A 13868-nucleotide genomic window follows, 5' to 3' on the forward strand; every position below is an offset into this window, starting at 1 on the left:
ACTGATAGGAAAATCTATCGGTGTTCTCTATCCTCGCTTAATAGCATCTGTTAGGTTTTTATTAAAAATTGGATGCACTGGACAAACAGAAAACTGAAACAGAAACAGCATAAAATAATATTGTTATTATCTAAGACTTCGCTCATCCAACCCTTGTTACTCCAAGGAAGCTTCCTTGGAGGACAAAATATAAAGTCCCTTTATAGCAAATGCATTTATCGAAATACATATATTCATCTGCTTGCCTTTAGGCTTTACCACGCTTCTATCTCTACAACTCTATTACATCTATTATTTCATATTTTACACACTACGTAATACTTAAGTAGGTACTCCCCAGTTTCCTTAATGGCAAACCTTTTAGGATGCGTTTCTTTTAACGCACACGCATTATGTAACCCCTGTAATAATATATGACTATGGTAATGAGGCCGTTAACGAAACGTGCGTGGCCTAATTTACTTAAAACAAGACCTGAGAATTATATAATTTCGAAAACAAGTTACCCATTTGTTTTGAAAAAGGTTATTTTCCTTAGTTTAAAAAATTACTTATTCTAATCTGTCATGAAAAATAAGACATTAATTTATGGTATAACATTAAGCCAATTATTTGGAAAATTTCGTGTATTTTGCGCTAATCTCAATAACATGAGTTAATGTCTCAGAAAAGGTTGTTGAGGTTGAGATTGACCTAAGGCTTAAAATTAGGACAATAATGTTTAATATCCCATTCTCAAAACCTCAAAATGTCCATTATACTTACATAACCGACCTTGAGGCGGCAAGTTGTGTTTAACTGTGCGATATTTGTATCGAAAGGTGAAAGTTGTCTGTTTTTTATATTTTAAATATCATTTTAAATGCGAAGCGCCATAATTAACGAGTAGCAGTGGATCAAACTCGTTGACATATATATCGGTCGAGGTTGCAGAACTCAAAATAAGAAAAATATTGTTTTTCAGATTTTTATTAAGTAGAAAGGCCTCTTAATTTTAATTTTTGTTTACTTTAAAGTATAATGTTTTTTGCTGTTTACGTTTGGGTCCTACTTATACATATTTAGTTACCAGTTTATTTTTTTAATACTTGTGATTTTGTTTTTATGAAAATTATGTTAAGGACCGGTGCAATAATGTCTAATTTAGAACAATTTAAAGAGGTGCACAGACTGCACACCACAGCTGACAATTTGACTGATGATAATTAAGGGGTAGGTATGTATTACTCAATACAAAAATAAAATATAAGTAGGTAATTACTTAAAATGTGCCATGAAAACGTTTTGTAGAGCCAAATAAAACTACACAATAAAATAGATTCAAAATATAGTATGCATAGAGATCTCTTAAGAAGCATAAATTTCCTTCTAGAATTTTTCATACCATTCATTTACTTTTAAAGGAACTAAATGTCTTATTATTGTCACAAGGCATATCATCAACAAAACATCACATTAATAATGACTAATACGTAATTAGGTGTATTGTTTCTACATATTTCATTTCAACGGACAATCTTGCGTGACTAATTGTTTAAGCTTAATGACAAGAATTTTTAAATTTATATTTGCGTGGATGTCACATTATTATCCATTTACTTACATTCTTAAGTTTCAAGTAAAACAATAAAAACTTTTTCCCATAATCTTTGGAAAGTTGTTTTCTTCATCTGGAAATTAAACCCATGAGACAGGACCTCGGTAGAGACGCTCAGTCTCTCTGGCTACTCTACCGGTGTCAATTTGCCTCAATAAAACTAAAACATAAATAATAGACTTAATTGTTTTGTACCAATTCAGTGGAACCTAGGTAACCTGCGTTATTGGGAAAAAAAGGAAAAGATAAAAGAATTTTTAGAATCAATAAAGTAGTTTTTGAGTTTCATAAAAAATACAAATCTTTCCCCATTATGATATTAGTGTGGATAAATACTAGTAAGTATTAAAGGGTTACTTAGTAGATATATAAACAGTAAAAGATGGTTATCATTGTAATCGCTATTCGCTGGTTATCATTGATAGTCATTTGACGTTTGTACTGTTTTCGTCATTTAAAAGGTTATTCCACAAATTATATCTAATATTACTTGATTAGCTGATTGAAGGTTTAAAACTGACGCACATAGAAATCTAAATAACAAGACACTAGAAGTCGTAAGCGCGCGTGACCTTGTCGCCACTCAGGTGACTTTCACAACACCAGCGTGTTCGTCACTGTTCAGTTGCTCTGGAGACGTATGTGTATAAACATGGTGTGTTTCAGCATATCCCATTGCGGAAATTCTTCCACAAGTTGTAATTATACTAATAAAGGAATAATATTTCATCGGTAAATATTTCTTTTTTAGAAATAATGCCGTTTTTCCTTAAAATTATAGAATATTTACAAGTATTACGAGTGTCACCATAGTAATCGAAATAACAATGAATGACACAGTCTACCATTCTTATTATCACGTTTTACACAAATTTCAATCTTATTTCTATGAGTTTATGTTCAAAGTTAAATCTATTGAGAATTGACAACTTCTGTTGTAGAAAAGCCGAATTTTTTCGTATTGGAACAAAAAGAAACAAAACGTCTCATATACTTAGGGATGTTATTCTAAAATAAACCGTAAATTCGTGCGTTAGGATACATATTAAAAAGCTTAATTTAATATTTAAGTTAGTTTTCACTAAAATCAAGCTGTCCAATAAAAGGCATAGTTTACTTGTGTGTACTGTTTAGCTATCGGTTTAAATGTGTTGATTTTGGCGACAGCGGTTTTCATATGAATTATGACATTATAGAACTTCTATGTGTCTTGTTATTTAGATTTCTATGCTGACGCATCAGGGATTTTGCATGTGATTTTGAAGCGAAACTTCTTTAGGCAATGCCTTCACGTCATGGAGTAAGGTGACGATTTTGGTATCATTGAATCTTGCCAAAGAAGTTTCATTTCTGACTCGTGTGCTCCTCACACACTCTTTCTTTAATAAGATCTATCTTGTCCTCGTGTTAGTTTGAAGATGTAGCCACCATGTAGATACATACAAAATTTTACGAACATAAAACAAATCATGTTATTGAAGATAACTTATTGCAGAATCTGTTCCTACTTATTGTTCTTATCATGTGAACTGTGAACATTTACATCAATTTATATTTAAATTTACAAAATTGTAATGAGTCACTGCCGTCTTGGTTTTTTATCAACAAAATAAGGCCTTGACCCCGAGTATCCGTATTAAGTAATAGTATAGGAAGTATGTAAAAGCCTTATTTAAGAAATAAAGTAAAGTCATTGATTTTGGGTTTTCCCCAAGGATGTATCGCAATACTTGGTGGTCTCTATTAAGGTCTTGGTAATCAGCTTTTACGGACCTTAAGTGGTTGGTGCATGTTATGTAACGCACATTGGTATTATCCAACATTAACTGTTTATTTTTCTGTGTATGTTGATTAATACCTATGTTTCACTTTACGATAAATATACCTTCCAAACGATGCATTATTTAATATTCACCACATTATTATTCAATAGAGGGCATCTCTACTAAACTATTTCTAACACGAGTTAGAGTCAATCGTCTCAAGCCATTTTTTTTTGTTACATTGATTGGTTTTAATTGATAATTTTATTCATATTTTTTTAATAAGATAAACAATATTTATTTGTAACATTGATTGGTTTAATTTATAAGTAATAAAAGGCAGAATATCTACAAAGTGTCTACTCACCAGCCGGCCGGCGCGCGCCGCCGCGTATTTGATGAGTACATCTAGTATTTGATGAGTGGTTAGCGTCTCTTCGGTAAGAAATGCCTGTCTAGGATATCCAAAAACGTAGGGATAAAGCCGTGATAGTGGACAGTTGGGACATAGATATTGTGCTCTATATCTGCGCTATGTAGAGTTGTAACTGGAAGTCTAAATGAGGATTAGATAGGGGAATATTTATGGTTCATAATTACTCTTATAATGTAATTCTAATCGTATTCCTTTACCTTCTTAATAATATTTTATATTATTTCTAAACATTAATTTAATATACACCTCTTAATTTGAGGTGTCGTAGACTTAAGTTTTATAATAGACTAGCTGCTCCGCGCGGTTTCACCCCCGTGGCTCCACTCCTGTTGGTCGTAGCGTGATGATATATAGCCTATAACCTTCCTCGATAAATGGGCTATCTAACACCGAAAAAATTTTTCAAATCGGACCAGTAGTTCCCGAGATTAGCGCGTTCAAACAAACAAACAAACTCTTCAGCCTTATAATATTAGTATAGATATGATTTCCGTTAGTAAGTAAGTAAATAGTAAATACTTTAAATGAACGATTTATTAAAATGGTGAATTAAACTCTAAACTCATTTATTTAGAATTATTTCTTCATTTATTTAGAACCATAGTATATTGTGTTGATCCCAATTTGGAACTAATAGGCCAATAACAGCGAAGGTCTGTACTCAACCATACAATAACATGACGTCACATCACCGTTATGACGGACAGACAAAAGAATTGCGTTCTACTGATGCACAGGAACAAGATTGTTCTTTAATTTCATTATTGGTTTAATTAGACCTGGGGCCTTAGACAAAGTAACAATTACAAAACGATAACGAAGTTAGAAATCGCAAAAATGTATGGGATTGACATTAGATAGACCACGTGATCTAACGTGGCGTATGTCAATCCCATACATTTTTGCGATTTCTAACTTCGTTATCGTTTTGTAATTGTTACTTTGTCTACTGGGCCTTGCTACAGAGGTCGAAGGCAAACGAAATTGCAAAGTGAAAGAGAAACAAAAGTGAATATATTATACTAACTTTGATTTACTATGCACATTTGTGACTCATTACTGAACCTATTTTGATGGTCCGCAGTTAAAATAAAAATATCATTTTCTTTATAAAATATTAATAAATTATGTTTCAAATCTCAGATCGTGACAGATACAGCTTACCGTATTTAACAAAGATGCCTTTAATTCCAATGAAATAAAGGATTAACGTAATTCAAATGACGACTTGCATTACTTTTGATAAGATAAAGAATTCAGATTAGCAAATGCAACAACGAATATCAAATGATAAACCAAGATTGGTGAACACCAGAAGCCAATAAATATCCTTATCGACCTTTACTGGGCTTTAATCTTTTAATACCGATTTTCTGTTTTATTACTACTTACCTACTTCGTACATTATTACTTAAGGGTGCATTTCTATCTCCCATAAATATTGGTTAATTCTTTTTAATCGTAATGATTTACGATTTATTATTTGTGTTACTTTTGCTTTCTATAGCATAAACTTTTGGCTCCAGTGCTTTTTTTTTTATATTGGGGAAATCTTCCAAAGATGACGGCCCCCGGGGATGGAGCCAAGGGTTATGTCGGATTCTTACCGACTAAAACCCCACTGTGTTCCGTCGAGCCGCGCAGTTAGCCGGGGCCGCGGGTACTCTTAGAAATCGTGCTTATACAAAAATTGCTTAGTTACAATTTTTGTAACTGTAACAAAAATTTTATTATATCGTTATGTGGTGCTTTTAAAATAAATAAATAAATAAATAAAGCTTTATTTGTTCCATAAGAATATACAATTTTAGTTACAGTTACAGTTTGAGTACATTGTAGAACAATTTAGACACTAATCTAGTTTATATAATTTAGAAAAATTAAGTACTCGTTAGGTTCTTATGGACCCCGTTCGGGTAAAAGCCAAAGAATGCCACTTGTCCCTGTTTAACATTTTTTTTTGCTTTTAGAATATTCAAATTAAATGTATATTATGAAAAAATTAACTCTGGTTATAATGGTTATAATTAATAAACAAATTATCGACTCTTGCAATTTTTGTATCCATACCAGCATAATATTCCTTATATTATTGTTAATTTATTATCGCGTTCGATAGTTCTAATACAATACTAATAGTTATCTATGTATCAGTATTTCGGATTAAACGGATTAAAACATAATTCTATGGAATGTGTTCTCTATCAACACTATAATCTCATCCGGTATGTATTTCAATTATTACTAGTTTTAAAAGCAATAGAATTCAATAAAAATATAATACCGATTTTGTTGAAACTCTCCTAGATTTGTTTCGAATACCAGGATAATTTTGTAGTAATATCTGTGTTTTCCCTGTAATTATTATCTGTGCTATTGCATCTATGGAAGTAATGGCGGGAAATAGGTTATGAAGAACTTTACAAAGCCACAAGCTTTAGCCAAAGCACCTATTTTGCTTACAACAAAATATTATTCAAATGGAATAAACCCACTGATAACAAGGCCGAGGGTGTAAAATAAAAGATTTGAATATAATAATAACATCTTTATTGTGGTATTTTTATATAACTTTCACAACGGTCTTTTTGAAACAGTTTTCTTCAAGTGCAATTTACATCCATATTCCTATTATATTTTTATTTCAAAAGTATAAAAAATAAATTAAGTCACAACTCCAACATAAAAATAAAATAAAATATCATATTATGGCTACAGTAAAAAATAGTGCTATTCAATTTTTGTTTGTAGTCTCTTAAAACAATACAAATATATTTGTTTAACAGTTTCCAGTGATAGTTAATGTGAAAACCACAAAGTTAAAAAAATGTTAAAAGTAACATTATTATCAAGTATCATATTATTTACAACAGGATTCGCAGCCTAAATAGAGATAAACATAATTAATAAGGTACTTGGGAATCATACAACTTAAAACTACAAAAATAGGTAGGTATTTTTTCAAAATACGACACAGTTTAGATCAACAAGCCTTCGACTTTCTCTAATTTAAAATTAAACTTATCTTAAAAGAAGCTATTTTAATTATCTAAAATATACACATAACCAATAAATTAATTAAACACTAAAGTATAATATCAATGTTAAGGCTATTCAAACTAGAGCGGTATCGGCTGTTTACTCTGATCGGTACCCGATTGGAGTCTCTATAATAATATTTACGATACAGTAGAGATGATACCGCTCTCCAACGGATAGCGCTCTAGTTTGAATTGGCCTTTATGCAGGACCCGCCTTGAATCAGACATTAAAATTAAAAAGTAAGATCATTGATGAAACTATACCAAATTGGACAAAATAGCATTCTTTTCTAGTTTTGTAACTCTGGGAATTCGATACGGCCTGGGTAAATCTAAATCAATAAATAGAGAACTTTTTATAAGACCTCTCCGTCTTCCCAGATAATAACTAATGATAGCAATTACAATAACTAATATAAGACAAAGTAATGTCACCATAGTTATTGTGAATGGATTCCAAAAGCTGTTACAATTTTTGTCCAAAATAGGAGTTTCTGTTGTAGAGAGAGTCGTGTATGGGCCGTCAGTCGTATCTCCTGTTGTTAAAGTCCATTCTGACGTAGTTATGTCTGGATTTCTATTTGTTTCATCAGTTTCTTGCGTGCTTGTCGGAAATCCTATTGGAGTCGTTGCATCAGGGTTATTTGTGTAGTCATTCGTAGAATCTGTTGAAGACGACGTGTCTGGTGCCGTTGTCGGTTCAACAGTCGTTGTTATTTTGTTCGTTGTTGTTGTTTCTTGTGTAGAAGTTACATCAGTCGTGACATCTGGTCCTGTGGTTGTCACTTGATTCGTTGTAGTAGTTATTAGCGCTGTAGTAGTTGTTTCTTCCGTTGCTGTTGTAGTTGTTGTCACTTCTGGCGTTGTTGTTTCGTCTGGTATCATTGTAGTAGTAGTGACTTCTTGTGTTGTTTCTTCCGGTATCGTTGTAGTTGTTATAATTTCCGGGATCATAGTAGTGGTACTGACTTCTGTTGTTGTTGTTGTATCTTCCGGTATCGTGCTAGTGGTTGTGACTTCTGTTGTTGTTGTATCTTCCGGTATCGTTGTTGTTGTAGTGACTTCTGTTGTCGTTGTATCTTCTGGTATCGTTGTTGTTGTAGTGACTTCTGTTGTTGTTGTTGTATCTTCCGGTAACCTTGTAGTTGTTGTATCTTCCGGTATCGTGGTAGTGGTTGTGACTTCTGTTGTTGTTGTATCTTCCGGTATCGTTGTTGTTGTTGTTGTAGTGACTTCTGTTGTCGTTGTATCTTCTGGTATCGTTGTTGTTGTAGTGACTTCTGTTGTTGTTGTATCTTCTGGTATAGTGGTAGTGGTAGTGACTTCTGTTGTTGTTGTATCTTCCGGTACCGTTGTAGTTGTTGTATCTTCGGGTATCGTGGTAGTGGTTGTGACTTCTGTTGTTGTTGTATCTTCCGGTACCGTTGTAATTGTTGTATCTTCCGGTATTGATGTAGTTGTAGTGACTTCTGTTGTTGTTGTATCTTCTGGTATCGTTGTAGTTGTTGTATCTTCTGGTATTGTTGTTGTTGTAGTTACTTCTGTTGTTGTTGTATCTTCCGGTATCATTGTTGTTGTTGAAGTGACTTCTGTTGTTGTTGTATCTTCCGGTATCGTTGTTGTTGTTGTAGTGACTTCTGTTGTCGTTGTATCTTCTGGTATCGTTGTTGTTGTAGTTACTTCTGTTGTTGTTGTATCTTCCGGTACCGTTGTAGTTGTTGTATCTTCCGGTATCGTGGTAGTGGTAGTGACTTCTGTTGTTGTTGTATCTTCCGGTATCGTTGTTGTTGTTGTAGTGACTTCTGTTGTCGTTGTATCTTCTGGTATCGTTGTTGTTGTAGTTACTTCTGTTGTTGTTGTATCTTCCGGTACCGTTGTAGTTGTTGTATCTTCCGGTATCGTGGTAGTGGTTGTGACTTCTGTTGTTGTTGTATCTTCCGGTATCATTGTTGTTGTTGTAGTGACTTCTGTTGTCGTTGTATCTTCTGGTATCGTTGTTGTTGTAGTGACTTCTGTTGTTGTTGTATCTTCCGGTATCGTGGTAGTGGTAGTGACTTCTGTTGTTGTTGTATCTTCCGGTACCGTTGTAGTTGTTGTAACTTCCGGTATCGTGGTAGTGGTAGTGACTTCTGTTGTTGTTGTATCTTCCGGTACCGTTGTAGTTGTTGTATCTTCCGGTATCGTGGTAGTGGTAGTGACTTCTGTTGTTGTTGTATCTTCCGGTACCGTTGTAGTTGTTGTATCTTCCGGTATCGTGGTAGTGGTTGTATCTTCCGGTATTGTTGTAGTTGTAGTGAGTTCTGTTGTTGTTGTTGTTGTTGTTGTCACTTCCGTTGTTGTTGTTGTATCCTCATACTCGTAGATGTTACACTCGCCCTCGTAGTTCGGGGGAATATATCTGAATGAGTCCACAAGTACTATGGAGTTCGCTGCAGCTACTCCTAACATTGTTACCTGCAACAATACAATAATATTGAATTAATTCTTTTACTTTAACATGTTTCCTTATCAATTACTTGTGTAACACAAATACGTACTTTTCGTTAAAAGGTCTAATAATTTATCTTTACTTGTGCTATAATACAGTTTATTAAAGCGATTCGTGATTATGAATTCATATTATGGTTTAGGTATTTCATAATAATTATGAATGCAACATTTTATCTTTCAACTATAACTTAGGATGTACTAAATAAAAAACTACATTTAGAAAATATCATTCGTATAAATAATAGATACTGAAAAAAATCTGTACATTCATTTAATGTACTTCCTTGAACAAGAAATAATTTTATAGGTATAAATTTTCTCTCAACTGTTGACGAGTATAAAAATTGATTTTCATAAAATACAATCACAAGGAAATTGTAATTCAATCATGTTGAAACGATTTATTTTCATTCTTATCTGCATATTTTATAAATTGATTATATTAATCCTAAATCCTTAACAATAATTACAAAAGATAATGAACAGCCCTGACTTATTTGTAAATGAATTTTAATAAGCAAGAGAAAAGTGATTGTTGTATTTATTATAACATAATTCAGGTAATCATGCACCAAGTATGATTACCTACATGCATTAATTTTCTTTAAATAAATAAATAAAATTAATAGCCGGGGCCACATAGAGCGAACAGCTTCTTGAAGAAATTGCTACGCGAAGCATTTCAATCAGTCAATCTAAATAATATTTTACTTAAGGGACAAACGGTTTATGAATACGTTTACGTAGTATAGTGATGAAGCTTTTAATTCTTAGGACTTAGACAATAAAAGTATTATGCGCTGCGTTAAAACTAAAGTAATGAAAAGACAAAGGGATGGGAACTTTAAAATGGTGGATGCACAAATAATCCATTTGGATTAAGGAGACGACCTTGTTGATAAGATACGAGTATTACAATTGACGAAGTGGTGACGTCATAGAAAATGAAGAAATCAGTGACTATTGGAACCAATGATATGAAATTATAGACAAATAGCTTAGTAAATTTTTAAACCCATAAATGTTTCTTGACGGATTTCCGGATCAGCTATACATATAAATATGATCTATTTCTATTACACAATATTTTTCAAGAAGAGTGGATTGAACCGTTCAGACGGTTAAGCTATAGCCAAGAGAAGAGTCCAACCAAAGTGCTACCTGGTGCGAAACAAACAAAGATTAACAAACAAAGATGTAATCCTTCTAAATTTTCGGGTTGTCTGGTAGAAATCGCTTACAGCGATAAGACCGCCCTCTGTACATGTTATACTTGTATGGCTCTTAGTTTATAATCCTGTATAAAGTGTGCAATAAAGTATTTTTCATTCATTCATTCATTCATTCATTCATTCATTCATTAGCGTAATAATATGAAAATATCATGAAGTTATATCAATTAGGCCTTTGTCTCAAAATTTGAATGTATGGATTGGAAAAGAGTGGTTTTTATGACTGTTCTGTATAATGCACTAATACAGTAGGTATGCTTCGATTGGCTAAGAACGGACTTTTTAAACTAAGTATCTTTATACAGTAAGAGTTGAGGTATATATATTATTCAAAAATTCATTGAAATTTTGAGGAAAATAAACAGTAGGTATACCTAATTACAATTTACAATTTTAACTTACAATAGTTTCATAACATTGATGTTTATTAAACCGAGAAAATATATTAGAATGACAATCCTAGCAAACTTTATATCTGAAAGTATACCCGAAACTTACATAAGCATTATAACTAGCGGGTCCACTGACTGTAACTTGCTGCGTGAGCCACCCTTGCTCAGTAAACCACAAATTACCGACCACATTCGCTCCACCAGGGACTATTTCACTAATTATCACCCACAATGCATCACCAGGCGCTGTAGGCCTCATATATCCAGTCACTTCGAATATGCCATTATTGGACATCGGAAAGCTTTCAGAGGACATGCAACTAAGCTCCTCGTTTGCAGACATAAATGTCATACTTCCATTACTAGGCGGCGATATTGATATATCTGCATAATATCCCATTTCCCACACCGGTCTCCCGATACACATTGTACAGTCATTTGGAAATCTGCCATTGAAATCAGACTCAAATTCGTACTTATAACACTCTTCACTTGACGCATAATAACTCAATAGCGATACTATGAAAATGGACCAGCTTTTCATCGTTCTTCACTGTTTTTTTGTTGCTGACGAGCACAAAGTTTCACTACTGTATGTTATTCATTATAGCCAATTACTCGAAATTCAACTTAGTTGTCACTGATAACATTCGTAATTGATGTACGAAAATCGTTTGAAAATTTTATAATGGAATGCATAAACAGCATTGCACTTCCCGTTTTTCTCGTATCACAATTCATTTCGAATCAAAGCAACACAATTTCTATGGACGAAATTGAATTTTCCATTGAAGTTACTTTAAAAAAGTGTCACAATTACACATACACATCAAAGGTCCGACGTATGTCCTCTTTCAAATAATACATAATTAGAAGTAAAACTAATAGGTCGAGGAATTTAATAGATTAGATAATTATTGAGCCCCTAGGATTTAGTAGAATTTATTGAGTATATTTAAATATATTTTTTAAAGATTAGGCTGTATGCAAAGCAGGCATAGAGATAGAGCGTGAACTTATCTCCTGCTTAGTTAAATAAACGATAAGGAAACGTATGAATGAGAAAGAAAGTGTATGTAGGGGAAAATGCACATGTCATGCAGTATTCAGTTATCATATACATATATATTATTCGGTTATATACCCATTCAATTCTCATAGAGCAGTAGAAAGAAGGCAACATGCGGTTATCATCGAGATCGAGTACTCACCGTCGAACTTTGGTTTCTCAATATTTTCAGCAACATATCAACAATCTATTGTGTTGAATATAACCAAATTTGCTATTAAAATTGAGATTTTTTTATGGATCAGACAACAATATGAGGATTCCACATAGGTTCATTAATTATTTCTTCTTCGTTTATACATCTTATATGACTGCGATACAATGTTTATGATGGCATATTATGTTGATTGACTATGTAGTCCTGTATCATATCAATGTTATAGGGAGCATGGCATCTCAATATGTTTTAAATTTTACTCATGTTGATATACTCGTATTTATCTTATGCTAATACGTATTGGTCATTGTTTTTAATTAATTTCTTATCTGAAAGGCACAGTAGATTCTAATTGGAAAATATTTGCTAGTGTAGATAAAAAATAATTCCTTATCAAATGTAGAAAGAATGGTCAGTTCCAATGAAAAATAGAAGGAGCCCTCCTAAATTCCATATTGTTTTTATTATAATTTTATAATTACTAATATTTTTTTCTGTTCTGGGATAAGACTGCTAGGAAGAAGTCTGAAGTAGACCTGATAATGAATGAATGAAAAAAATAATTATTTATTGTACACACCAAAATAAACATACATACCTGTAATTAGGTAATAAAGAAATAATTCATTACTGCCTTTCTTATGAAGGTTTCCTATTTCTTATGAAGGTTATAAGGATTTAGATTTAAGAAAATCACCAGCTCTACAGTGGATAGCCAAATTAAAATCAGAACTTGAATAAAATGCATCATTGTCGACAACATTTTACGTAGCAAACGGGCAAAAATAACTAAATTTTAGTCGTTTCGAATTATGTTTACAGTAAGTTTATAAAGATACACAGAGAATATTAACTTAAGAATGTGATGCGCACAAACCTAAATTTATCCAGTCAAACTTAGGTTTATACATGAAACTAAAGGTTTCATCTACATTATTTTCATCTATTTAGAGATTTTATAGACATATTTTCATCTACGCAGTTATTATGCACATTGCATATTTATACACACTTACCATAACTTAACGTAAAAAATGGATGCACTGTCATATATCAAGACTGCTCAGTAATGGGTAATACTAGTAGCTCGTAATTTGATCGATTCTGAACTGCTTACGATTTTGAAACAGATGATCGATTAGATAGCCTTAATGCATTTCTTAGTGCATAATATTAAGTGCACTATTATCTTCTTGTAAATTCTAGAACATTTCAAACCTTTCGCTTCTTCAGATAATTTAGTCCGGCTGTTAAATAATATGCGGGTAATCAACTAGCATGAGAAAGTTAAATATTAAAATTCAGGCATTGGTTTAAAACCCCTAAGGGTTTTCTAGGCTTGTAAATCACGTCTCCGGATAGTAACATCCTCATTTGAGAATTAAGACAGGTAAAAATTAAACAATATACCTAGTTAGAAGTTAATGGTATTGGATCCAACATTATTAACTTATGCTGAAAAAAAGCATGATTAAATATTTGTCTTTTCTTACTATAAAGAAACTGTGAACGCATACAAAAATTATGTAAAGTGAAAAAAATTAAAGCTCACAATAAATAAATAAATATTATAGGACATTGAAAATGAAAATGAAAATGAAAAATTATTTATTTCAGCAAAAACACAGTATGTAACAAAACAAAATTTAACAACATCATATTTTGCTGTCACTTATTATACAATATAATTA

General features: G+C 32.4%; 2 protein-coding genes across 2 annotated transcripts in view; both read right to left on the bottom strand.

Moving 5' to 3' along the window:
* Positions 1-13868, bottom strand: part of LOC149480095 (uncharacterized) — a 73054-nt gene that overhangs the window by 15849 nt on the left and 43337 nt on the right. The gene's annotated exons all lie outside the window — the stretch shown is intronic.
* On the bottom strand, positions 7013-11378 carry LOC149480097 (uncharacterized). Its single transcript, XM_089707659.1, has 2 exons — positions 11058-11378; positions 7013-9291 (listed from the first exon to the last, which is right to left on the bottom strand). The coding sequence occupies exons 1-2, from the start codon at positions 11376-11378 to the stop codon at positions 7096-7098; spliced, it is 2517 nt and encodes an 838-aa protein (XP_089563785.1). The 3' UTR covers positions 7013-7095.

This window comes from Colias philodice, chromosome 19 (assembly GCF_061535455.1).
Source record: "Colias philodice isolate Cphi_HAF_F1 chromosome 19, ilColPhil1 Martin Lab GWU primary, whole genome shotgun sequence".
In the NCBI taxonomy this organism is placed as follows: domain Eukaryota; kingdom Metazoa; phylum Arthropoda; class Insecta; order Lepidoptera; family Pieridae; genus Colias; species Colias philodice.